We start from the raw sequence: 25,734 nt of genomic DNA on the forward strand, positions 1-25,734 counted from the left end.
TCTGTTCAAAGATGCCCTGCGAGCATGATGCGGCTGGTAGTGTGGAATCGTTAGGTTAATCGTGTTTGATCCGCGACCACTTCCCCCGCCGCGTCTACACGGTTCTTCTATACATTCCGGCAGTTTTCCCTCCTCCCTAGAATCTTGAGGTCCGTCGTACTCTTTCTAACCTTTCTCATCCCACAGATGTGGTCTGGTTTCTGGGATCTCATTTTTCCTGACGTTCTTGGTCGGCACTATACCCCGAGCCCTTTTACAGGTAGCAGACGCGGTACATCGCCTATGTGGTCAGCGCCTTCCTTCGTCCGGACAAAGTCCTCGTTCACGCGCGTTCAAGCAGATGTGTGCACTGCCTCTTGATCTGTCCAAGAGTCGAGATATTTTCGGTGCATACCTATCTCTATGACGTGCTATAACGTCTCCTTTGCTGAAGGATCGAGCTGACAGATGAAGTAGTGTTTCCAAGCCCTCGCTATTCCGGCATAGAGCTGTTTCCCACAGTCTTTGAGGCCGTTTAGTCTGGTTTCACGCACGATTTCGCCGAGTACGACATGATCGCGCCCCGTTCAACTAACCCGAAATGGAACGACTGTTGAACAGATGTTTCTATACTGGGCCTGTTGTTGACGTCTATTATTCATCAGCGAACGCGCAACACCAGTACTTTGACACGAAGGAGCGACGTGCGATCTCATGTGTCAGCTGGTTCCTCAAACGCAGACCTATATGTTCACGATCTCGTCGGATTTAACGGAAGTGGTGGGATGGCCGCTCTTCATCTGGGAACAGAACATCAGGCCACCTCAGCCAAAGGCATCCGCCAATGCTCTGGGTATCACCATATTCTTCGCCTTGCCTGACTGATCCGTGTCCGGCTGCCGTATCGTTCCATCTTCTGGCGCCGCCCTAACTAATGACAGCGGCGACCCGCTACCGGAGGAGTTCCATGATCTGGTCAAGCTGGTTAGCATGGCTGTCAAGAAGGATGCGAAGGCCGGCACTGTGGTGGCGAGGTTCTACGAGCTGCTCCTCCTGGTTAAGATCTTCAGGGCCGAGTCGGTGGTTGAGAAGCTAGCCAAGACCGAATTGCGAGGCGCTGGTGAAGGAGTTCCTCAAGAAGGGCAACATCACCAGAGGCCAGAGCGACACCAGCGCGAAGCTACTAAAGACGGCCATGCAAAACAGCTTGAACCCTGACCTGGAATAGTCCTATGGACTGAAATCTCGGGCAAATCGGGTAATAATGTAAAACTGTTCGAACGGCACAGTCTCATGCTGGTGGGGCCCTTGGTGCTGTGGTTTCCTCTTCGGCCACTTCTCTCTGTATCTATTGCGTACCTTTTGATCAGTTCATCGGCAGAAGCGGTATTTGAGTAGTGAGTCTACACGTCTTGAGAGCAGTGCCATGAGCTAACGTTGTTGTCAGGACGCAAGCCTACCGTTCCGATTGCGATGGGCCACGCTTGGCTTCGCCTAGACTACGGCCTGTTGTTGAAGGAATTGTGCAGGCCCAGCCAGACGCTCTTCGTTGTTGCCTGGGACACAGGCGACGGGATACACCAATTGCTGCCGACGGAGTTGACGCGACACCATCTCCCGCCCTTATATTCCACACAGCTAGGAGCATCATCGTGGATGCTATCTTCCGTTTGGGCTTCTTCGGGAGACGCATCTAGGGTGCCAGGAATGATTGGCATCTATCGATACTGCCTCGACCATCATTGAGGGCGAATTTCAGGTCAGCGCAAATGGTGATTTCCTTTCTTGGAACTCGCTCGGCATGTTTGAGGCCGTATACGAAATCTTTGACAATCACTTGAAGGATCGCTTCGAGGGATTGGCCTTTGTGGATCGGGCAGCTCATTCTGTTCTAGCTATCTCAGTTCTAGGCCATGGGCCCTGGAGCCCGAGATGGAGTTAGCCTCAACAAGCCAGAGGTCTGCCAGGAGGGCTACCTGTTCTCGGCGGTGGCCCAGTGGCTGATCGCGCACCCCGAGGACTTCGCCGACGTCGACACCATGAGCTCCATTGCTAAGCGCTGGAACACGACCATGGCTATGACGAGAGACATTCTGGTGGGTAAGCCCCCGGGGCCCGATCCCGTGGTGGCGGTACGAACACTTGGAAAGACTTCTCACACCTCCGTGCTCCGTTCTGCCCAGCTAGGTTGCGGGCTACCGCAACGCAATCCTGATCGACGATGAGCACGACGTCGTCGAGATAGCAGACGACATGGATGTCGACGTTGTTTCCATCCCGTCCACCGATAACGAGGCCCCCGAGGAAAATCGACGCGAGAGCGCTGGAGGACGAGATGCCGTTGACGGGGGCTTGTATAAAGCAAGCAAGAGCCACTTCGTCGGTTTTTTTCTCTGCCGCAGAGTATAAAGACATGCGTCGTTGCTGGGGGGAGACTACCAGTTTGAAGCAAAGCTAGCGAATCAGTAGCATGCTGTCAATTTCGGAGACTATCGAGGAGAAGCCCTTGGCACGAAGTTCAACACAGATCACCACGATCACACACACCTTTTCTCTCCCACACTCCCAACTATTATTATTGTTCCAGCGGTGAGATGACTTTCATCTACTTACTCGACCTGCCGGTTATCTACCTTATGCGGCCACTCCGACTACGGAATATCCCTTTGACTATTGTTCATTGTCGTGCCGCTGCTTCTCAGCCCTTATATCTCGGCCATGGGCCCCACGGAACGAAGTGCTTTCCGCATGGCGTTGATCATCAATCTTGGATCGTTTCAAGACTCTGGCCTCCCGCGTCAACTCGAATGAGAACGTCCAACGCCACGAGCTCTTTCGGGCGGGTCACTGCTTGTGTCACTGCTCGTGTCTGCCGTCCATAGCAAGGTTGTCGCGCGTGTTGAACGTCGCCCCTGCGCTTTCGCCAACCCACCACATCGATATTGCCACTTGGATCTTTTGACGATTCCCAAACATCATCTGCACGGGCACCGTCTCCCACTGTACATCGCTGCGCCCGTAACAAGAGCCCCGTATTCAACTAATCACTTTGCACGGACACGCCGGAAACCCACGTAGCCGTGGTAGAATTCTGTCACCAAATACGTCGATATTGGTCGGAAGTACACGAACCAAGCAATCAACAATCAGGACCTCATGATTTCCTCGGAGCGCCTCGGGCCCTGCTGCTGGACGTGCTCGTCCTCAGCTGCCAGCCCAGCCGGCTGAAGAGGTCGATGAAGACGATATCGTCGGCGCCACGAGTGCCTCTGGTACCCCCCATCGGCCCTGACCTGACCGAGGACCCGAACGAGGGCCATTTCGAGCTTCTCGTCGATGTCTCTGAGGAGATCGACCGCAACGTCCCTACGGGAATGGCGGTCTCTCACGCGAAGGAGCTTCGCAACACCCAGGTCCGCATTATCTATAACCGTCGGAAGACCGTGGTTAGCCTCGCCTCCCCCGCCCCCGCCCATACCGGTGTCCCCACAGAGGACGATTTCGATCTCCCTGTCGCGGTGTCGCAGGAGGTCGATCGCGAGGCACTCACGAGCATGGCCGTCTCCTTGGCCAAGACCCTCCGCGGGATGAACGTTCGCGTCATCTCTAACCGTAAGGAGGTGATCGTTAGCATGGCCGACAAGGCCATCAAGTTGTCGGACGTGATCTTCGGTACCCTGTTGTACTGCTTGAAGAAGGACTTGATGGCCATGGTGAAGGGAGCTCGAAACCTGGACAGTATCATGTCCGGCTTCGAGTACCACGGCAACTCTCAGAACCCCCGCGTGCTCAGGAACTTGATCTGGGGCATTGGCGTCATACAGTCATACACCGACTATAGCGGTGCGGCCGTTATCTGCCTTAACCTCATCCGGGTTAAGGTATATAATAACTACCAGTACCTCTTAAGGACTCTAGATTCCGACCGGGAGTCCGCCCTCAAGGAGAACCTCCTCGAGGAATTCAAGATCCTCAACGGCGGGCCCCGTCACCCCGGGCAGAAAAACGAGACCGTTGCCCTGAAGGTGCTCGAGAAGCACTTGGCCATCTCGTCCAACGACGTCCGCAGAATCATCAAGGCCGCCAAGTTGCCTTGGATTCTAGCCTTGGTCTGGGGTCGCGGCAGCGTCATGCCCCCCCCCCCCCCTCCCCCACCCCCTGAACAAGAGCGGGTATATTTACATCGTCTCCTTCTTCCAGTTTATCGTCATCCGCCAACAACCTCCTGTCGGTCTCGCCAGGATTTCGACTATTGGAATTTGATTAGCCGGCCAAAGTAAAGGAATGTACGAATTGTCTGGGCAATATGGACTCTGCAACTCGAATTGTCTTTCTGACCTCCTCATTTTGCAGAACTCCGTTGGCTTAGCACAAGTCCTCCTCCTCCGTCCAAACCTCATACCTAGCAATACACCAGATAATTGACTTCCCCGTCGAAGCTTTCACCGACGATACCATCAACCTTACGAAACCAATACCATTCGTTCTCACTATAGGCCATACCAGGGGCCCGCGGAGGCAATCGGCTACGAGTTCATCCATTGCTGTCACACACCTGAGCGCCCCTCAGACTAGTGAAGCGCCCACAGCCGTCGTAGCGAGTCAGAAATACTGACCTGGGCCCGTTTCGAGTTGCGAGACACACGAAAGAGCGGGCCGGGTTGAGTGCTCAGCGCTGTCGCTGCTCCGTCGCTTCTCCCGCGCGTCATACTAATAGTGCCTTAGGTCCCCAAGTCTACGGAATCTGCGGTGCGCACCCTCTGGAGCACCGCTCTCGCCTCGAACAATGACATCCACGATCTTGAGGTTTGTCGCCCTGTTGTCGCTGCTACTCGGGTCGCTAATATTGCTCTATAGCTCTGGCAAACCTACAGAACCGCCGCTAGTAATGCGCAGAGGGCGCTCAAGCGCGCCGGCAAGGAGGCCCGTTCTACCCCCGTTATTAATAGTAATAACGACGAGGCAGCTATAAGCTCCTCCCGCGCTACGTCTTCGTCCCATAACGACGCTATAATCGCGCTTCTACGTACCATCCGCGACGAGGTGCGCCGTTCGAACAACATTCTGGCCGCGGTATGGTCGCCCCGCCTGCGCTCCGTGTTCGTAGCTAATTATTTGCAGATCCGTCAACAGCAGGGTGACCACTCACAGCCAGACAACTTTTGACGGCTTCTGTTTTGCTCGACCCTCTTAAGCTTGCTTACGGTGGACTTCAGCTGCCATAGGCTGCTCCGCGTCTGCACCTTCTTCCCCCGCTTCGAAGGCGCCAAAACCGTGTTCCGCGTCACCTAATCATGATGGAAGCGGGCAATGTAAGTGCCCGTCTCGTCGTTCATCCTGGCCAAGCCGGTCTACGGACCTTCGGTGTCTGGACTTCCGTTTATCTCGGGATATCGCGGATCGTCGGATCATCTGGGAGCTACAACGAGAACGTATACCAGCGGCCCTCAAGCGACTGCCTATGCGCGTCTGTGGTGTGACCGACCGGGTCAACAACAAGGATGATAGTCCCGCTTATTGTTGCGTTCCTCTTGAGTATATACCACCCCTGGCAAGATTCCTCACATCACACCTGCTGTCGCTCCTACGGGATTTCGACAATGTCCTTGGTGCTCTTTAGCACTTATGAGCAGTGCAGTGCGGGCCTCCACGGCTTCCCCGGGACCAGGTACATGGTTCACTTCTGCGGGCGATTCCAAGGAAAAACGCAAAACATCAAGTTAGTGGACATATCCAAATGTGTTGGGCTTATTCGAGGAGACGGCCGAAGTGATCGCGGGGGTTAGCGAGCACCACATCATTCAAGTCAGGAAGACATGAGAAGAGCCGATGTTGGCTTGCTCTTCTTTCTTTCCTCCATACATGGAAGTCATCTTTCGCGCTATTAGCGTCGACTTAGCAAGATATTATCATGGAGGACCACGTCACCCACTTTCTCCTCGACCTCAAAGACATTGATTTCACGTTGAGCGTGACACCGGCGCAACTGTGGCAAGCAGGAGGTGGACAGCATGTGAAGATCTCCGTGATCGAAACCCACGGGTCAGAGCTCGCCGGCAGCGATCTTGGGATTTCTTGCGAAGCTAGTCATGTATGGGTGCTTTGCCAATCAATGGTCGGGTAGGTAGCGGATCGATATCTATCAGAGACTCTTTGCTAGACGCTCACATGAGCCTCCAGACGTGGAAGATTTGGACATGTTTGGCCACTGTATATCCGCTCATGCCCATGAAGGCTATTGGCGATGTAGTCACACTAGCAGCTGCTGATGCTACTGTCCGTCTCCATCATCCAGTTACTGCAGCTGGGTAGACAGCATGGAACTGTGCCGTACAATTGGCCCCTCCGTTTACTTTTACTTTTGAGGGATCGTTTTCTTTGGCCAATTCTTCACCAGCCAATTGGCTGCCCTGCGGACGCGTATACCAACACTGTGTCTCTGGTTTCGAGCATGCCGTCTTGGGTCATCAACCCAAGCCGGGCCAGCGGGTTGCCCGATACCAACGGCCTCGTCAAGGCTAGGGAGCGAGAATCTTCGGACAAGGCAACGAACACGGTGTCTGTCGAGGACCTGTTGGGTATGGAGTGGACCGACGAAATCCAGGTGGCTTGCTTTGCTCAGCAGGTCCACTCGGAGAATCACCTTCTTACGACGCGCACACGCAATCAGTCGGGGTGCGGGTGTGGTCAGTATCTGGAATCAATCGTTCGCAGACCAGTCCCATCCGTCATGTTGTCGTTCTCGAAGTCGAGTACATCAATCGCATCTGTCCAGAACACGTCCTCAAGACTGCTAGCTCTGGTATGGGTGTTAGTGGAGCTCTATCGGAATGTCAACCTGGAGCCCTCAACATCGACCACAGTAGGGCTACAAGCCAAGAAGATCACCATAAGCTCGGATTTCATACCATCCATCATAGGGCAAATCCGAAGAAATGAAGACTCGAGAGGTATAACAGAAGACGCTAGTACGATTGACTAAACGCCGTCAATATACATGTAATCTCTAAAGTAAACCAACAGACCAACGCTACAAGATCATGAGTCTAGATAGTCTCAGAATGAATCCTACCGTACTACACCCCCAATTTCGTAGTCAACCAGCGTGCAAGTCGAACGCACTTCTGGTCAATAAATCTCCAGTGCAAATCTCCGAACCACAAGGTGAGCACAATTACCACGGTAAAACTGCAAGTCCAAGCCACACCGAGAGAATACCCGGCGTTCTGCATCGAGAACTTGAGACCCAAGCCGAGGAAAGACCTCTCAACAGCCCAGTGAACCAGATACATGCCGAAGCTGACCTCGCCCAGGTATAGCACCCAGCGCGCGTTCAACAAGCGCTGCAAAGGCGGCAGGTTCTCTAGGGATGTTACCAGTATCATGGCACCGACGGCCGGGAAAGTGCGCGCCGGGTCCTGGCCGAACGTGGGGAAGATTTCGAGCCACCCGTATCCCACGGCATTGAAGGTGTGGCCATTGATGGGGTAGCCTCCTAGCCAGAGCGAGAACACAAAGACCAGCCACCAGCTGTACGAAGCCGTTCTCTCAAGTGAACCCTCCAGGCTCGGTAGCTTGTTCCGCAAATGGCGGATGTCAGCAAGAGCCATGCCCCAGAGAAAGAGGCAAGGCTGCCACATGTCTCCATCCGCGCCGAGAGTCCAGAAGAAAACGAAAATGATCGCCACCACAGATAGCCGGGCTAGGGGAGATACCCGTGCCAGGGCCAAGCAGCACAGGAACACGAGAATTGATCCCCTGAACTCAACCGACAGTGTCCAGGCCTGAGGCAAGAAGCTGGCGGTGGTGGTCTGAGTTGTGATGATGATGAGATTTTGCCATACCAAGACGAGAAGCGCCAAGATGCCGGTGGCTGGGGCTGCCTCAGGATCCCTGCTTCCGCTATTGTAGTACAATCCGTATGTTTTCAAGACGAGGACAATGAAAAGGAGGGGAATAGTCGGGAAGAATAGCCGCATTCCGCGGCGGAAAACGCTTGATGGAAGGGACCCAATGCAGGCTTCGACTTGTCCACTGTGAGCCTTCTTCAATGGGCTATATGTGAGCACAAAGCCGCTGAGGACGAAGAAGATCATGACGCTCAAGACTCCGCAGTGGATAAGTCGGATGAATGGGAGTTGCAAAAAGTAGTGATTGTTCTCATCCTCTCCCCAACCATGATTGATGAAAACGAACTAAACACCAGATTATCAGCCATCTTCTCATAATGGTACATCCCGTTCAATGAATGCTCACATCATCAGTGTAGTGGAGGATAATGACGACCATTGCCGCGATGCCACGGAGGCCGTTCAGGTACGACGTTGAGTGGGAATCAGGGACCACGGAATTTTCGTCCCCATGACCGTATGCGTGGGCCACGAACGATGGCACCAAGGTCCAGAAGATGCGTCGTGCATGGGAGCGGCGGAACCGAAACCAGCTCCTTCTGGTGTACTCAATTGGCTTTTCTTCTTCGTACGATAGTTCAGACAGATCTGCCGAAAGATCTGCTTCCTCGTCTTCAAGGAGTGGCTCGTAGGACTCGCCCGCCTGCTCTCCCGAGAACCAGCCACGTACGGTATCGGCAGACTCCTTGGAGAGGACCTTCATGGCCGTGCCGAGCTCGCCTTGGTTCAGCATCTCGAGCTGTGTTATACAAAAGGGATTGAGAGAAGCAAGGCAAAGAGGTCGCGGCGAGGAGGCGGTCTGGTTTGAAAAGAACTGTTCGAGAGGTAGTATTGTTGTGAGTCTCCCGGATTTCTGCAGTGAATAGGCTTCGCGATTTATAACTCAAGACTTGAGGCTGCGATGTATGAACCCTAGCGAACAAGCTGTGCCGATAAGAAACCGAGGCAATCAGGAATGGGAATGCCAAGGGAGGAGGGCGAACAGGGCCGGATGAGGAATCGCATCCGAATCGGAACGCCGCTCACCAGTGAGTGGTCTGCCCGAGACTCGAGGCAATGCAATGAGAGGCCACAAGATACATCAGCATTCCCAATCATATATAGCTGTGTCTCAGTCAATCCCAAAGATATTCAAGCTTCGACACTAACAAAGGGGGCTTCCAGATGGCACTCATCGCAGTCAGGATCGTAACCCTATATGTTCAAGCCTGGGTATATCAATAGTCGGACTTTGCCCAGGACAGAAGAATGAAAACAACGACTCGGCATCATCGCAATGTTTACTTTCGAATGCATGAGTTCGACCTTTCTGAGCAACTAAGTTGTTGAGCCTGCACTAGTGTATTCGTGAGGCTAATCGTTCCGCCCGCGCCACCATGCTTTTGGGTTGTGAGACATGGGCGGTTAAGTCAGGGGCCAGGGAGATCTCGGCACTGATGGGGTTAGTCGCCGTTACACACATTTGGGAGAATCCATTGCGAGACATTCCATGCAAAACGTGTTTGTTACACGATTTCGACCCCCTACCAAGCTTGCGCGAGGAGATTCGCTGCCACGCTAGAGGGAGTGTCGTGATCTCATGAACAACCCCACACCCACATTCCACGATCCTCTGTGCCTGCCAATAAGCTACGGGAGTTGCTTACCGAGTGGCGAGGACCATAGTCTCGGCCCGCGACAAGCAAACATTCCGAACATACGAGGACAAGGTTGAGAACGCAATGCTCAGCTCGATGCCGATGGGATGCATCACAAGCATCAAGACAACGACAGAAAGATGGCTACTGTTTTCAAGTCCTGCTATTCTCATTGCATGGTACCATTATCTCAGCCGCAAGTCACAGAGTTGGAATCCGCAGTTCCTTGGGCTTGGCGTGAAGAATTTCAGCCGCAAGCCATGGTACCACTCTCAAGCCGGAGCTTCGGAAGCACCGTCGCAAGTGACCCGATGAATCTAGCCTCTGTCCACATGCACGATAGACTTAAAAGTTTAAACAAGGGCCAATGTCCATACCAATCATGATATGAAGAGGTCGGTTTATAATCTTTGGTATGCAGTGTTATCATATCGCCCTTGAGAGACATCCCTTAGATGGAGGTGGAAAGTCCCCTTTTTTGATTATAGGTAATCCTCGGGCCCTTTCCTTTGCCACAGCTATTGAACACGGAAAGAAATGATCTGATAGTAGGTAGACATGGGTTCGGGGAAACAGTGGCTTCCCTGGATGGAAAAGTACATGCAAGAATCTGGCGGCTATAGCTTCGATGCTGCAGCAGGGCCGTCGCAACCACAGCCGTCAGCATCTTTTACCGCCTTGCTAGTTTCAATCAGAGTGCTCTTGTTGAAACTCTGCTCGCTAGGAGGCACATCCAATGCGGGGTTCTTGTCAAAGAAGTTGACAGGCTTCAGATGTACCTTGAGAATTTCGACCGGCATGACGGGGAAGTCTTCGATTCTTGGCACATGGTTGATGCCGAACTGCACCCAGACGACAATGTCAGACTCGGCAGTCAATGTCTCATTTCGCTCAGACCAGCCCCTAACACCGGTGCCTCCACGAGACTGATTGGTATACCAACCGCCGGCGTAAAGCTCCCGATCTCGATGTGTTGTGACATAAATGTTGTGGTCCGCGAACTCGGCGCGCTTGTAGTTAAAGCTGTCGTTATCGCTCATCAGCTTCTGGAAAGGCGGCGCCATGATCTTGTAGGCCACTGGTTTCCCGTTGATGGGGTTGAGGGACTTGGGGTTGGTGATCTTGAACGTGCGGTTCACGTCAAAGTCAAGGTCAAGACCCGATGTTTTCTCCACGACCTTGTCGATGACTTCATAGCCTGTGCCGTGGGGGTTCCAGTTGGGATCTCGCGGCATTTTGTGCGCTTCCGAGTACACCAGCTGATTGGTGTGTCCATCGATCATGGGGTCGACACGCAGGGAGAAGATGTGTTGATGGTGTCCCGCGAGGACACCAGGGTGGACAACGGTGCCGAAAGACGTGCCGACCTTGTCCAACTCATGGTCAATGGGCTGTGTTGATAGAATGCCGGTAGCTCGGACTTCGTAAGTCACCTCACCCGCCTGATTAAACAAGAACATCAGGATGTACTCATAGTTGGAGACCGTAATGATGCTCTGAAGCACTAACTCGCGAGATCGGACGAGCGCGGCACGTCCTGTACGGTAGTTGGTGTGCTTCCAGCCAATGCCTGCATCTTGCTCGTGGATGCAGATGCAGTTATCTCTGGACTCCGGCTGACCGCGGTCATCGGAAATTACACCACTGAGGTACTGAATGCTTCCCAGGCAGTCACAGCCCAGCTGCAGGTTGTTGGCAGTGGCTCCCGCGCCCGCATCACCGAGATCGAAAGCGGCTTTCTTATGGAAGGGATGGCGCGGGTCGCCATAGGGCACACTCATCTCTGAGAGCGACAGTCTGTAGAATAGCGGACGACCGTCATACTTGACGTTGTACAACACCATACCTTCGCGCTGGTTGAAGCCTGGAAAACTCCGTGTTAGCCACTATTCCCGGCCATTTTATTCTCCCTCAAGTACGCTTTACATACCGATGAAGAAACTCCACTTCTGCCACTCGAGCACATTTCCGGTCTCTCCCACGGGCGTGACGGTGAAACTCGGTCCCTCGGGTTGAACAACCTGCAGAGGCTTGAGGTCTTTCCGGAGGTTCTGGGCTTCAGGGATATACTCGTTTCCTGGCTTAGGCGTGTATGGGCTAAGGGGCTTGATGGTGTTGTCCGCACCAGTGGGAAGAATGTCAATGCGGATGATCTTGTACTCGTTGCATTCAACCACAGGCAGAATTGGTAACGGGAAAGCATAGTGATTAGAGTCGGGTTCGGATGAGTTGTTGGGGTCTCTCATATAGAGAAAAACTTGATATAGACGGGCATCATCGTTGACACCATCAGATCCTGGTGGAACTTAGTTGTGAGAAACACGATCACTTAGTTTAGACACCCACCGTAGATCCACGGATCAGCGCAGACGACTGTGCCTTCAGGTAGCTCGAGTTTTTTGATCTCGGCAAGGACCTTGGGGTCCTCGAGTGCAATCTTCTCGACCAACTGAGCCTCATCATAGTCGACGTTGCCGTGGACATTGGCACCAAGCTTGAGGTTGCTCTCAACCTTTCCGCTTGTCAGATTGACCACCGCTTCGTGGAAGAGATCCTATGATGGGTCTTGTTAGTGTTCTTGTCGGAGCTCAAATAAGCGAAGCCTGGATGTCGTACCGTTCCCCGGATGTAGTACGCAAGGAAAGCCCTGCGGTCAGGTTGAGTCGCAGACAGTCCCTTATCCTTTGCGTCCAGGTAAGGTGCCAGTTCTCCCTTGGCGGGTTCACTGAGAGTCACCACCTTGAACCGAAGAGAAACAGATGTTGGCCAAGCAGTCTGAATCACTTGAGCTGCGGCTTTGATCTCCGCACCCGAGAGGGGGCAGAGGGGGTGTGGTGCTGACATGCTGGAGATAGGCATTGTAATTGAGGGGTTGTAAATGAAGAGACTCGAAATGATTTCAAGCACAGATGAGGGGACAGAAAGGTTTTATAAACGCAGTCCGGTAATGTGTGGATGTGTGGATGTTGGCGGCACCGTTGTTGCTGGCCTCAAACCGGGGCGGGAACTCTCCTCCTTATCGGACCCCGTTGCAGCGACGTAAGTTCGGCGCAGGTGATCCACATTTTAGGAGTGGCGCTTGACCCGCATGTCCCCATCCGGGTATAAGCGTCCTGCAGCTTCGTTCCATGCTGTCACGGCACCTTGGCATGGCTGCTTATCACCAAGTACATGTATCATCCTTGTCCGAAGCTCTGTCTCTGGGCTCCGGTTTGTTGCCTTGACTTTCGTAGATGTCTTTTGGTCTGGGCTAAAGGAATAGCCAACTATCTTCCAGTGACCAGAGATAGTTGAGCCAAGACTTTGCCATCTTCTCATCATCGTCTCGGGCCCAGATCCTTTCCAGCATCTCAATGGCATTTCTAACATTGTAGCAACACGACGATATCCAGATATTCCTGAAGATTTCCCGTACCATAATCTTAAGATCGGCCGCTTGGATCTCTGCCCCAACGACAAAGGCCGGCCACACCAGGCTCTTCACATGGAAGTCCTGGGCTGAAATGGAGAGCATATGGAGTATGCCGGATCGAGTTACCCCTTCGAGATACAGGTCAGAGAGATTATGCCCTTGATCGAGCAGCGGCCCTACAATGTGAGAGGCGTAAACTTCAACCGCCGCCTTGTAAGCGTGCGCAAGGTGCGATCGTGACTGATAGTGCTCCGGATCTGGGAAATTCTCTGCCCAAGCTGATGGCGAGAAGTTGTCGAGACCTTTGCACAGCTCATCGACCTTCAACTGCTCTGTCTCAGAACACGTCGAGAGTGATCGCAAAGAGTTGATGACGGAAACTAGGTACAGCAGCTCGGCAGGACAGCCAACCCAAGTTTGATCTTCCGACTGGCGCAAGATCCTTAGGAGAGACGGATCAAGGGATGCTAGTTGCTGAGCGAAAGAGCCCTTTGCTGGCGCCAGTGTTGCGCCGATGATCCCAAATCTACGAGGAAAGTTAGGGGTGAATCCACGCAAGAGCTTTCAGGAAGTGCCCTTACGTCGTGTAGGCTGTGTCAAAATATTCCAGCCAATGATCGGCTCCAATACTGCGATTCTGAAGGGTAGCTTTACGCTGTTGGAGTATTTCACCAGCACCTCCCAGGTGATGCTCCCATCCACGGCTGCCAAACTCAACCACGTCCATGCAGATAAATAGAACGATAGCTGCCACTGCGGCATCGTTGTTTGTCACATCGTCGTCCTGGATTTCTATCTTGAGATATTGCAAGGCTCTTTGCTTATGAGCTAGAGCTACACGCAGTGAGGGCGAGAAGTTTGGCTGCCTCAGCTGCCAGTCGCGTCCCTGTGACTTATGCCACAGTGAAGTATTCTCAACTTCAAGAAGCCTTCTTTCCGCACAGGAAATTTGCATCTGGCTGATGACCAGCCGATGAGAGTAGTGAAAGGCCGAGATTGCGATCATCGCATGGGACAAGGCATGACTTCTGGACATAAGCGGCATCAGGGACAAGAAAGGATTGCTGGATGTCTGGTAAACGACACATTCCTTGGACATTTCCATGTCAACTAACACTGCATTGTCAGCGCCTTCACCGTGGGATGGTTTCGTTCTGGGTTACAGCTTACAATAGCGTATGTACTTCCGGCAATCAACTGACAAGTCTTGCAGGTCAGGATCGATGAGAGACCATGACACGTCAAGTGATGCCGGCAGTGCTTCGCGCAAAGTGTCCCGAGGGTGTCCCACTGCGAGACGGCCAGACTGACAAGGCCTTGCGGCGATAAGATCATCATTCGGTTCTTGATCTGCGTCGTATGTGGCTTTTCCCATCATCTTGCCTCGGCTGGCCACACTATTGGTCCACACCAACCTCTTCGGTCGATCATATCCTTGACACCGAAGCTTCAAGGAGGTACAGCGGAGGCAAGTCGGAAGGAGTCTGTCACACTTGGCCCGCTTCTGCCGACAGGTCCAGCACGAATTGGAAGCGTGGGACGCGTCTGGCATGATGGATGGAACATCGTTGGTTGGCTGCCGAGTGTCTTTAATGTTGGATGTTTGCGTGGAGTTGGGTCCGGGCAAGGTGTGGAGGCCGCGGTGGTGAAGGTTGGGGGGCGGGGTGTTTTTCTTATCAAATGGCAGACCCGGCGGATCGGAAGGCCGGCAGGATATGCGATCAGCGCTAGGCCTCATCAGGAAGCCAAGACGCGGCCCTGGTCACAACCCCAGATTCGTCCCTCACAGGCTCACCCTGATCTCGCTGGGGCTTCAGAGTTTGGGGCCTGAGACTCTTCCCGATACCAAATGTGAGCGATTTCTGTGTCTTTTGGTCAACGAAAAACTTTACAATTCATGCATTGGCAGTTTTCTTGAGGGTACGGTGGATCATTGTGAGTCTTTCATAGACCTCCATCGTGGAAGGCCTTAATCAGGTACAACCCGCCCTCGACTTTGCACTTGTCCCAAAAGCCTTATCATTGAGTATAGAGGAAACTTGTTCTGTTCGTTCTGATACCAGCGTAGCAGTTATTATCAAGTCTGCTGGTTCATTCAATTGACCAAATACATCCTTGTGCAGAGGCCGGATCCGCTTCCCCCGACTTCCGCCGCATTCGGCTCCGTCCTACCAAAGCCACTCGCAGTCAACTTCCACTCCAGCTCATATGAGCATTATTCAATCCGCAAAAGTTCTCAAAATCTAACAAACCATTGGAGTTTCTTACCATCTGGAAGATGAAATACCGTGGTTTTTCGGCATCTCGCTTCGCAAAGGTAATCGCCAATTCCCCGCATTTACAATGATTCTTGAAGGGCTCATTGGTCAATACCAAACTCCTCAGTATTTCTCGTATTCTCGGGACCCTCTTCCGGGCCCCATCTTGACCGGACCGGGTCGGCCTTCCGATGCGGGGCTTTGCCGTTGTCCAGCCTGCGCCGGGTGACATTCTGCGGACGCCTATATCGGAGGGTACTGGCACCGAAATTCGGCTACTCATTTCAGACGTTTCCTGCCAAAAAAAAAAACTGATTCACCGAGGAACCTAGACTGACGTTTAGTCTTTACCTTTTCGAAAGCACCAGAACAATCTGTTTGCCCAAGGTCGCCATCCGCCCTGGCATTCACGATGTCTACTAGTGAGAAGAGCCCTTTTTGGGTCGAGTCCGAGGACTGGCATACTGCCGGCGAACCTTTCCGTATCGTGGACAGGCTGCCAAACGGTTATCTACCCGAGGCCCAAACCGTAGCCGATCGTCGTTTCGCAGTCATCAAAACTCCTGGCCACCCGTTAGATGAGCTTCGCCAATCACTATGCCATGAGCCCCGCGGCCACGCAGACATGTACGGAGGTTTTGTCACGCCGCCTGATGACTCTGGGGCTCACTTTGGGGTCATGTTCTGGCATAAAGACGGATTTTCGACTGCATGCGGGCATGGAACCATCGCCTTGGGATACTGGGCTGTTACAAGGGGACTCGTCGAAGCACCCAAAGATGACGGAGTTGTCGACGTCATTATCGATGTTCCCTCTGGGCGCGTGGTTGCCAGCGTCGGCGTCAAGCAGGGCATACCTGTCTATGCCGACTTTGTCAACGTGTTGAGTTACCAACTTGTCAAGGACCTGGAGGTCCAGATCCCGTCTCATCATGCAACTATCAAAGTCGACCTTGCCTTTGCTGGTGCAGTCTACGCTACGCTTGATGCATCTCAGATCGGATTAAAGGTGGAGCCTAGCAGCCATCAAGACCATATCAAACTTGGCAGAGAGATCAAAGCATTCATTGGTGACAAGGCCAACTATGGCACCTACGATCTCTATGGCGTGATCTTCTACAACGAAGAAGGCGATGTCAATAACGAGCGAGACGAGGTGAAACAACGAAACGTCACCGTCTTTGCTGATGGACAGATTGATCGTTCTCCGTGCGGTTCGGGTACCTGTGCAAGGCTTGCTGTGCTGCTTGCGCAGGGCAGGATAGCACCGGGTCGCTCCAAGCTTATGCACCGGTCCATCGTCTCTACTCGCTTCCAAGCCGACATCGTATCCGAAGAGACAAGTCCCGTGGAAGGCTTTCCTGCCTGTATCCCACGCGTCCGGGGTCATGCCAATCTAGTTGGGCGGATGAACTTCTACATCGATCCTTCTGACCCGGTTTACCCCGGCTTTCTTCTCCGCTAAACATCGGGCTTTCCAGACCCCTTCGACGGCTTCGGACCCAGTTTATGAAGCTATCGCCGCGCCGGATTCTGTCTAGCAGTTGAGCAAGTTGCGCGAGGCGAAGACTTTTTCATGGCGCTGTCAAATCAAATGCGGACGCTACCGACAGCCATGTGACTTAAAGCAATTCTGTAGCCTAACCTATCGACGCCGCGGTAGAAATTTTGCTTATCTGCACATTACTCGACCTGAATGACGCTGCGCTGGAAGTAAGTTTCATAGCAACCGGAATGACCGGCGATCGTCGATTGTATTAGTTCAACTGAATATTGATTAGGCATGATCATTTTGACCATGTTCTACGATGTTGAATGTCCCTTACGAGTCATCGCATCCTGTTTCGTCCTCTGCTCAAGTCATCAAGAGTTATTGCCAGTCGCAACTCCCCAGAAGTATCCACACCAACTTCCCAAGATAAGCACGATCAATGCTACGAAGCAGCTCTTGGAGATGAGTCTGTTCTTCTCGCCATTCTGCCCGTAGAACCTCTCCTTCCTGACGTTGAGGATCTCGCCACGCGCAATGCGCAGTTTGCGTGTCCACTGAAGGTGTCCCAGGTCGACGGACTTCCAGGAAGCAAACGTCAGGAGGAAAGAAACGACCACCGAGATTCCAGCAAGAATGACGTAGACAATAGTCACCTTGTCGTAAGAGTTATTGTCGTTGTCTTGGATGACGCCAGTAATGACGCGGACGACAATGTTCATCCTGAAGAAGAAGCATCATGTTAGCTTGGACCGGGTATCAGGGAAAGTTTTGAGCAGGAAATCTTACGCGTTGTTCATCGTGATCTTCAGAGCATATGCTGAACCAAAGACGGTTGAGTCCCACATTGATGTGCGGATACTGTCAATAATGGTGGCTGGTCCAAAGCAATAGGCGAAAGCGAAGACTCCGAAACTCGCAGCAGTGCCCTGGGTGGTATTGGCGAAGCACACGAGCAACATGGAGGTAAACATTCCAATGCCACAGAAGACCACTAGAGGGCTATGTTAGTTACAAGACTTCATTTTTGTGGAATCGATCAACACTTACAGACTGAGATACGGTTACCGTAGAGGTCAAGGAAGACTCCCAGTAGGGGAACAACGAAGAATCCTACTTATGTTAGCTGACTGAAGGGCACGGGGAAAGCTGAAGAGCAAATACTTACCGGCATATTGCAACGTCGCGCTATACCAACCGGCAGTGATGGAGCTTGTGCCGAAGCGCTGCTCGGCGAGCTCGGTGGCGTTCTGCAGGAAGACAATGGCGGTACTCGTTTCGAATAACGAGAAGCCCATGACTGCCCAGAAGGCCCACGGTAACTCGAGGACCTTACGCAACTCGAACTTCTTTGTCTTTTCCTTCAATCTCTCGCCGGTAGCAGGGTCGCTGACGCCGTGGAATTTGCTATTGGCAACCTTTGTAAACCAGTAAAACACGCCCGTCATGACATTCGTGAAGAGATTCATGAAAACGGCAACCCAAAATACCCAAGCGAAATCTCCCGTCTTCTTGGCGATGATATTGGCAGACGACTTTCCAGCAAATGCACCAATCTTGCCGATGCCGAGTTCGAAGCCCAAAGTCGAGGCAAAGCCGTTGCCGGGGGCAAACCAGGATGAGAAGACTTTGTATTGCGCCACTTGAGTCGCAATATCTCCGAGGGAGCGGATAACTCTGCCCGCAATCATGAACTTGTAAGAGCGGGTCTGAGCTGCCGCTGCCACAAGAATCGAGCCGGCTGAGTAGAGGAAATTGCCGTATAACATGGCACCTAGCTGTCTGTCAGTAATGCTCGTGTCAAGATTTCTGATTATTCGTACCTGCGCCACCAATCCTGTCTGTGACAACACCGCTGAGAAGCATCAGAGCTGTAACCATAAAATCCTCGCTAGCTTCCAAAAGGGAGAACTGCGTGTTGTTGATCTTCATCTCCTTCTTCATCGTTGTCTTCATGGCACCGCTGAGGCCGGAACTCCACTGAGAACCAAATCCAATAGCAGTCACCAACACAACAGAGGCCAGCTTCCATGTCAAAGGAACTGGTCTGAGGCTGCTGTTGACCGAGACTTCGTCGCTATCCGGGGACGCGGAGACAGCGGTTGTAAAGCCCTGCTTCTCGTTTTGACTTGTCTCAGAGACATGGTCTGCGGGAGCTTGCTCGGCATCCCGAGGGGGTGGCACTGCTTCGGCAGCCATTGCTTAGGTGTTGAGGAGGAGAAGAGGTTCAGCTGAGACCGTCCGACTGTGAAGAAACGTAAAGTGTCGACTGTAGAGCGAGAGACGATATCAATATTTGACGAAGTTTGGTTCTTATAGCATGGTTTACATGAATGTCACTCCGAAATTGACCGATGGACAGCAACGGAGGGTCCTAACCCCGACTACGCGTCTAGGGTCGCAAGCCGTGGATGGCCCTGCGTCCGTCAGGCGCTCCCGCTTGGTAACTGGGTGGCACCACGTGCGGATGAGCAGGCGATGAACTTGTCTAGTCCGACGAAGGCGCATCTAATCAATCAGATTAGATCCACAGTTCGCCGAAATCAAGGTTGCAGAGACCCTTCGATTCATGAATCTGCAGGAGCTAGACCCGGTGATGACAAGGTTGGACCACCAAACTGGGAATATGATGAGTCTCCTTGGGGCCGACAAAGGAGGCAAAGCAAGCCAAAGCGCTGTCACTGAAAAAATCTGTCCCGGGGATTGCCCAAAGTGAGTAGCGGCGGCGCAAGAAGTGGAGGTCCATCTTCTCCAAGACGCCAATAAGCATTGTTCTACTGTTTGTGCAGAATTTCTCACAGTGATATTTCATGCAGATCCAAAATCCCTGCCGTTGCAAGGGAAGTCTTGAAGTCTAAATCGCGGTAGTGTGGTGTTGGATGACATTCTGGAGCAACTGGACTTTATCAGATCCTAACATAGAGTACTGGGTTCCCTGAATAAAACCTCGCTGATTCCCGAGGAAAATAGGTCGCGAGCCGGAGGGAAACAGCAGCTTTCATATACTCACTGACTGAACCTAACTTGCATGAGCTAAGGTAGATACGCATAGTTTCCTCTTGTTCTTCATCTTCAATAATAGGTCGAACGAGGTGACGTTGAAGAACGGACGAATCACAGCTTGGAAACAGGTTTCATGGTTCCTCGGTGATACGACGTTATCCCGCTCGGCTCGAGCGAGCGAGCCTGCCAAGACTGCTACGCGGCCAACATCCGTCAAACAACCACGCTTTAAACGTCTTTTTCACGCCCATCTGGACCACTTCGGAATCAACAAAAGTCGATCTATCGAGTGAGTGGGAGCCGACCTAAAAGTGCATGCATCTTGCGGGACTTTTGATCCCTGCACGCGTTCCTTGGTGTGGGCGCGCTGGGGTTGGAGCTAACGTGGATTGATACGACAGAAGGCACATTTGATCTAGAAGCTCACCTTGCAGCTTGCAGCTTGCATTTCTTTGCCGCCATTGGAACCTTTTCCGTTGCTCATTGTGGTTTTATTTTATCAATAGAAAAATGGCGAGGCCGGACGATTCCTCGGCCCCAAAACGCCCTCGCTCGAAGGCAAGTTCGCAAGGGAGACGCAACAGTCGAGACCAACATCAAGATGACGACGTAGTTGTCAATGATGAGACACCACTTCTCAAAGCCAGTCATTCCAATATGGCCGTTCCCTCGTATCAGACTCCCGACTTGAGTCTCGTGGCTGAGACAGAAGCCCCCCAACAACCAGTGTCTTGGATGTCAATGCCCAAGAAGTGGCAGCTGGGCATGGTCGTCTTTGCCCGCCTAGCCGAACCGCTGGCTGAGCGGTCACTTACATCGTACCTCTTCTATCAGTTGAAGTTTCTCAGTCCATCTCTACCAGACTCGGCAATTGCAAGACAGGCCGGTCTTCTCACTGCCGCATTCGCCGCTGCCCAGTGTGTAACTGGCATGTTATGGGGACATGTGGCTGACAGTCCTCTTTTTGGTCGAAAGCGAGTCCTTCTCGTGGGGCTGCTGGGAACTTGTATCTCAGCGATCGGGATGGGTCTATCTACTTCCTATGCCTCTGTGGTGTTCTTCCGTGTTCTAGCTGGAGCACTGAACGGAAACGTAGGTGTTCTCAGGACCATGATTTCGGAAATTGTTGAAGACAAAAGGTATGCGTGACCTGATACCCCTTTCAGTTGTGGTCGCGTGATCAGTGCTAAAAGGTGAACAGGTACCGATCTCGAGCTTTTCTTCTACTTCCAATGTGCTTCAACGTTGGCGTCATCATTGGACCTCTTCTAGGTGGATTTCTTGCCGACCCTATCGAATCTCTACCCTCAATCTTCGGGCCGGGATCCTTCCTCGGTGGTGAAGATGGAGTCGAGTGGATGATACGATTCCCATACGCTCTGACAAACTTTGTTTGCTCAAGCATCTTGATGATTGCGGCTTTGGGAGTAGTCCTCGGGCTGGACGAAACGCATCCACTCCGGCGCCATCGCCGAGACCGAGGCCGGGACCTTGGACGTTTCCTTCTCAGAAAGGTCTTTAGAATGGAAAGCCCGCCCAATGATTATCATCTCGTTGGCAATGCAAACGAGCCGGCCGAAGCCGGAGACGTTGAGGACCAAACTTCGTCCAGCAAGCCCGTGGAAGACAAGGGCCGGGCGCCTCTGCGTGCTATCTGCACCCGCAACGTTATCTTGACGCTGGTTCAAAACTTTTCCTCGGCTCTCCACGTTTCTGCCTTCAACTCCATACTGTTCGTTATGCTACCAGCACCCCAAGCAGACAACACCAATGCTCAACTTCCATTCCGATTCACAGGTGGTCTGGGTCTGTCATCCCAGAAGGTCGGCTTTGCTAACACAGTCATTGGAGCTGTCGGTCTTCCCCTCCAAATCCTCTTGTTTCCCTGGATCAGCAGTAGGCTCGGTGTCCTACAGTCCTACCGCACATTCCTCCCCTTCAGTGCGCTGGCGTACTGCTCGCTGCCCTATCTCGCCCTGTTGTCGAATAAGAGCCCGCTCTTGTGGCCCTTTTTGTCTGTCATCTTGAGTGCACAAGTCATGTCGAGAACGTTTGTAGGGCCGGCAACGATCATGCTGGTCAACGACTCTGCTCCGCACCCTGCCCTACTAGCCACCGTGCATGGTGTTGCATCGAGCACTTCAGCCGCAGCTCGCATGCTTGGACCTACTATCGGAGGAACTGTCCTCGGCTGGGGACTTAGCAACAACTTTGTTGGTGCGCCGTTCTGGGGCATTACGCTTGTTGCTCTTATCAACTGGTCTTTACTCTATGTAGTGAGGGAAGGAAACCCCATATAGAGCCAATAGATGTGGTATTGGCAGAACTACTAGCACTAGAGGCGGTGTAGAAAACCTCTGCCCATACCTTCATTAGACATACACGTCCCCAATAGATGCAGTACTGCCCATCTCTGACTCAAACCGATCAGGATCATGTTACAGCGTCCATCGCTCCAACCATGTGCTCCTTTCGCTGGCCATCATTCTTGACCTAGACCGTATTGCTGACGCTAAACGCTTGCATAGCCGACTCCATCCTGTTCTCCGAACATGAATGGTATGGTATCAGATCTCATCTCATAACGTCTCTCTATCAACAACTTGAAAAGAACGTTGACCGACAATGCATCTCATTCGCTTAGATTAAACATCACTCAAAAAAGATTGCGTGGAAGCCTGTAAACTATCGCATATCCCAAAACTACTAAACTCAACTCGTGATGATAGTGAACACCGTTTTCCCAAGGCCACCTTTCCCGTTGTACACCGTTGTACACGCCTCTCTCACGCCATCGATATCCCTAAAGTTGACTTTACAACCAACAACAGGCAGGACGTCTCCTTTTTCTGCATAGAGAGCCAGTGTTTCCAAGTCTTTGGCATTGGGATCGAGGAATAGGTACTCATATTTGACACCCCAGCGTTTTGCACGTGCCTTCCGATACGAATCAACCATGTTCAACACCATGCGTGCAAACCACGGGAGACGTGGGCCATCTGGCCTCTTCATCACGCTAGATTGTTGGAGCTGAGTACCGGAGGGCTGCGTAGCGATAGAGACAATGACACCTGTAGACGGAGTCATGAGATGAAGAAAAGACATAGAATCTCCAGTTGTGTCTAAGATGAAGTCAACGGATCCACGAGGAATGACCTGGGTTACGTCTTCCTTAGTGTAGTCGATTACTGGATTCTGGTTAGGTATCACTCTCTGTTCAAGTAGCTAGGCAGTTTGATTGAGGCTCACTTTGGTCAACCGTGCCTTTACCAAGCAACTCTGGTACTTTGTCTACCTTTGATGTTGAGACGGTGGTGATTACTTTGCCGGCATTGAAGACGTTCTTGGCGATCTGACACGCATATGCGCCAGTGCCGCTCACTTGTCAGAGTATCATTAGCAATTTATCTATGTAGAGTTCGATGAATCTCACTCACAGCCAGCTGGTACGAAGACCGTCTTGCCTGACAATGATCCCTCGTATCGTCGCAAAGTTTGCAGTGCGGTCATGCCTGCCAATGGTAACGAGGCTGCATCATCGAAAGACAAATTCTTGGGTTTGAGAGTAACGTAATGTTGTGAACATTTGGCGTATTCACTCCATGCCCCTGCAAGTATAGTATCTCAGCATCTACACCATTGGTCTATCGCAGTTTTTGGGCGTATACATACCTCGACTTGCCTCCGGTAACCGCGAGTAAACCTCGTCGCCAACTTTGATGCCTTTGACATCCTGACCTACTTCTGTTACGGTTCCTGAGCAATCATAGCCAATTTGATATGGGAATCTGTTTTAATGATATCAGTTGACAAGGTCATCGCTTGACCAGGGTTCTCAACGAACTTCTCTTTGACCGCAAGCTTGAAGACTCCTGCTGCCTTCTTGACATCTACGGGATTGATACTCGCTGCGTGAACACGGAATACCACATCGGTAGGCTCTATTACAACTGGCTGAGGGATCGTGGACAGCTCATATGCGGACGGTTCGCAAAAGCTTGGTGCCGTAACTGCCAACACTGAGGACGGTATTGTGCCAAAAGCCGGAAAAATAGTGTCTTTGCAATAAAATCAAGTCGCAATAAAGCTTGTTTGTTTATATACAACTAGCAATGCAGGAACGAACTGTGTGATACCCGACTTCCGTTCGACATTCCGCCCACGACGTTGAAGTTGACCGGAGTAATAATTGAGCCGGGCAGGAGGCGGAGAGATGAGTATCTGTTAGGGGACGTTTCTGGTTGCCCTTAGTCTAAAAGCGGAAGCCGCCTGCTTTCAGTTGGGGCCAAAAAGTTCTGCTCCACTCCGTAGACCTGGACCGTTGCCAGTGGGCGAACCGATCACATAAGCGAAATACTGGATAATAGGTTCTTCGATGGGAGACCACGATATCAACGGATTAAATATTCCGTTATATTAGAGCCTGAATCCCGAAAAACTCGGAGTGTGCACTACCTCAACACTGTCGTGAATCTTAATTAGGTGCAAATCCGTAAACGCACTTCGCATGCGCTTCTCATCGAAGCACTCGACATCGCCTCTCTTTCGTATTTGCTTGGAGAAGAACAACTACTTCTGTTAAGTAATTTACTAGATGGAGAAGACCTACGCCCTCAAGTCAAAATTACCCTTATTCAAACCCGAAACAGTGGAAAGCTATAAAACGATGCTTGTATCCACAGCATGCGGTACGGAGTATCAGCTGCGGGTGATGCGTGCATGCAGTCTGGTGCGGCTGCGACTAAGTTTATCGATTGTGTATGCCTGACCCAGCATCCGTGTCATTTGAACACATGAACTGGTGGGTCGCGTAGCTAAAATTTTGGTTCATAGGGCCTCTCTTGAAACCAATGATAGGAAGATGGCCTTTGTAACAACCCCGATGCTCTAGGCAATCACCCTTATTTATTGTCACAACTACTTCTTCTCTGTCGTCACTAAGTCGGGCTCTCGAGCCCCATTGCTCGCCGATCCCAAATGACAGCCCGGTACAAGATTTTTGAAGATACATCTAGCCCAAAAGCTTCGACACATCGCGAAATTTGAAGCGGTAAAGTTCGAGACCATACCAGTTCTGGCGAATAACATGACGATAGTGAAGGTCTAGGCAAACACAGAGGGTACGGATAGGCATATCTATCTCCCGTTCACTTCTCTACTCGCTCAATAAACTTCGCGCGAAACCTTCCGCTGATCTGTAGCGAGACGCAACTTGGTAGATCGAGAGCCGGGTAGACGCCACGTGGAGGTCTCTAACAGTAACCAAACCCCGATTTTGAAGAGGCGACTTGAGAAAGATGACCCATCTCTGGCCAGGGGGGGGGGGGGGGGGTAGACCAAGCCCGCCTTCTAAACCCGAGATGCAGGAACCAAGATCGGAGAAATTTTCGCGCCATGGCCAAAGCGGGTTAAAGCCTGCAGCCGTTGCCCTTCAACACGATCATACGAATGGGAGGTGAAGAGATATGCGCAAGGGTCGAGACATCAGACATGAATTCGCATGTTGATGTTGTGCCTCGGGAGCAGCTCAGCGGGATTCTACATTGTAGCTGTCGTTTAACAGCTCTTTACCATAACAAATCACAAGTCCTTATCTCTGTTGACTGGTGAGCAAATTTGTATGTCACTTGGCACATCGTAAAGGCGACAATGTCCACTTTTTAACAAGTCCAGCCCTTGAATAAAAACGTACAAACCGACGAGTACGCCCAATAGAGAGATTTCATGGACGTAATACGGCCCCGTTTGGACCTCCGGACAGGCTCCGTGGCAGGCAAAAGACTTGACGGCGAAGTCATGTTGACGCGGTGGTTAGCGGCGGTTTTTACTCGGCTTTGCTGTAGGAAAATTCTTGCACTCATCTGAATCTCGCGGGAGCCGCAACTGTCTCCATCTTTTACCTAAAAGCTCCTCGCTTGTGTTTCTGAATCGAGAAAGGCTCCATCGAGAACCGCCGAGCGGGTCTCTTAGCGCGGCTCCAACATGCCATGGAAAGCTTCTTTTACGACATCGAAACTTCTTCGTTGCGCCCTCCGCAATGTCAGTG

The 25,734-nt window shown here is 52.0% G+C and overlaps 10 protein-coding genes across 10 annotated transcripts; 5 read left to right on the forward strand and 5 right to left on the reverse strand.

Annotated features, from left to right (window-relative positions):
- Positions 1–580: 580 nt before the first annotated feature.
- CABS01_15633 (uncharacterized protein) lies at positions 581–1,197 on the forward strand (the record flags this gene model as incomplete). Its single annotated transcript, XM_060548967.1, has 2 exons — positions 581–705; positions 921–1,197. 2 exons carry the CDS (start codon positions 581–583, stop codon positions 1,195–1,197), a joined length of 402 nt encoding a protein of 133 aa, XP_060391050.1.
- A 2,018-nt stretch (positions 1,198–3,215) lies between these two features.
- Positions 3,216–5,271, forward strand: CABS01_15634 (uncharacterized protein; the record flags this gene model as incomplete). Its single annotated transcript, XM_060548968.1, has 4 exons — positions 3,216–4,151; positions 4,705–4,785; positions 4,837–5,078; positions 5,175–5,271. 4 exons carry the CDS (start codon positions 3,216–3,218, stop codon positions 5,269–5,271), a joined length of 1,356 nt encoding a protein of 451 aa, XP_060391051.1.
- Positions 5,272–5,890: 619 nt separating this feature from the next.
- On the forward strand, positions 5,891–6,291 carry CABS01_15635 (uncharacterized protein; the record flags this gene model as incomplete). The annotated part of the gene is made up of 2 exons (XM_060548969.1): positions 5,891–6,070; positions 6,160–6,291. 2 exons carry the CDS (start codon positions 5,891–5,893, stop codon positions 6,289–6,291), a joined length of 312 nt encoding a protein of 103 aa, XP_060391052.1.
- Positions 6,292–7,055: 764 nt separating this feature from the next.
- Positions 7,056–8,622, reverse strand: CABS01_15636 (acyltransferase; the record flags this gene model as incomplete). Its single annotated transcript, XM_060548970.1, has 2 exons — positions 7,056–8,174; positions 8,236–8,622. The coding sequence occupies 2 exons, from the start codon at positions 8,620–8,622 to the stop codon at positions 7,056–7,058; spliced, it is 1,506 nt and encodes a 501-aa protein (XP_060391053.1).
- A 1,521-nt stretch (positions 8,623–10,143) lies between these two features.
- CABS01_15637 (copper amine oxidase) lies at positions 10,144–12,370 on the reverse strand (the record flags this gene model as incomplete). Its single annotated transcript, XM_060548971.1, has 4 exons — positions 10,144–11,390; positions 11,457–11,822; positions 11,873–12,080; positions 12,143–12,370. 4 exons carry the CDS (start codon positions 12,368–12,370, stop codon positions 10,144–10,146), a joined length of 2,049 nt encoding a protein of 682 aa, XP_060391054.1.
- Positions 12,371–12,776: 406 nt separating this feature from the next.
- Positions 12,777–14,676, reverse strand: CABS01_15638 (uncharacterized protein; the record flags this gene model as incomplete). Its single annotated transcript, XM_060548972.1, has 3 exons — positions 12,777–13,464; positions 13,520–14,048; positions 14,109–14,676. The coding sequence occupies 3 exons, from the start codon at positions 14,674–14,676 to the stop codon at positions 12,777–12,779; spliced, it is 1,785 nt and encodes a 594-aa protein (XP_060391055.1).
- Positions 14,677–15,608: 932 nt separating this feature from the next.
- CABS01_15639 (uncharacterized protein) lies at positions 15,609–16,661 on the forward strand (the record flags this gene model as incomplete). The annotated part of the gene is made up of 1 exon (XM_060548973.1): positions 15,609–16,661. The coding sequence occupies one exon, from the start codon at positions 15,609–15,611 to the stop codon at positions 16,659–16,661; it is 1,053 nt and encodes a 350-aa protein (XP_060391056.1).
- A 398-nt stretch (positions 16,662–17,059) lies between these two features.
- On the reverse strand, positions 17,060–18,884 carry CABS01_15640 (uncharacterized protein; the record flags this gene model as incomplete). The annotated part of the gene is made up of 5 exons (XM_060548974.1): positions 17,060–17,408; positions 17,475–17,679; positions 17,736–17,798; positions 17,854–18,459; positions 18,509–18,884. 5 exons carry the CDS (start codon positions 18,882–18,884, stop codon positions 17,060–17,062), a joined length of 1,599 nt encoding a protein of 532 aa, XP_060391057.1.
- A 1,461-nt stretch (positions 18,885–20,345) lies between these two features.
- CABS01_15641 (major facilitator superfamily transporter) lies at positions 20,346–21,988 on the forward strand (the record flags this gene model as incomplete). The annotated part of the gene is made up of 2 exons (XM_060548975.1): positions 20,346–20,827; positions 20,890–21,988. The coding sequence occupies 2 exons, from the start codon at positions 20,346–20,348 to the stop codon at positions 21,986–21,988; spliced, it is 1,581 nt and encodes a 526-aa protein (XP_060391058.1).
- A 412-nt stretch (positions 21,989–22,400) lies between these two features.
- Positions 22,401–25,486, reverse strand: CABS01_15642 (uncharacterized protein; the record flags this gene model as incomplete). Its single annotated transcript, XM_060548976.1, has 6 exons — positions 22,401–22,876; positions 22,938–23,069; positions 23,126–23,296; positions 23,361–23,476; positions 23,533–23,707; positions 25,381–25,486. 6 exons carry the CDS (start codon positions 25,484–25,486, stop codon positions 22,401–22,403), a joined length of 1,176 nt encoding a protein of 391 aa, XP_060391059.1.
- Positions 25,487–25,734: the final 248 nt, after the last annotated feature.

The sequence above is a fragment of the Colletotrichum abscissum genome (assembly GCF_030869225.1).
Source record: "Colletotrichum abscissum strain IMI 504890 chromosome Unknown Scaffold_71.1, whole genome shotgun sequence".
NCBI lineage: Eukaryota > Fungi > Ascomycota > Sordariomycetes > Glomerellales > Glomerellaceae > Colletotrichum > Colletotrichum abscissum.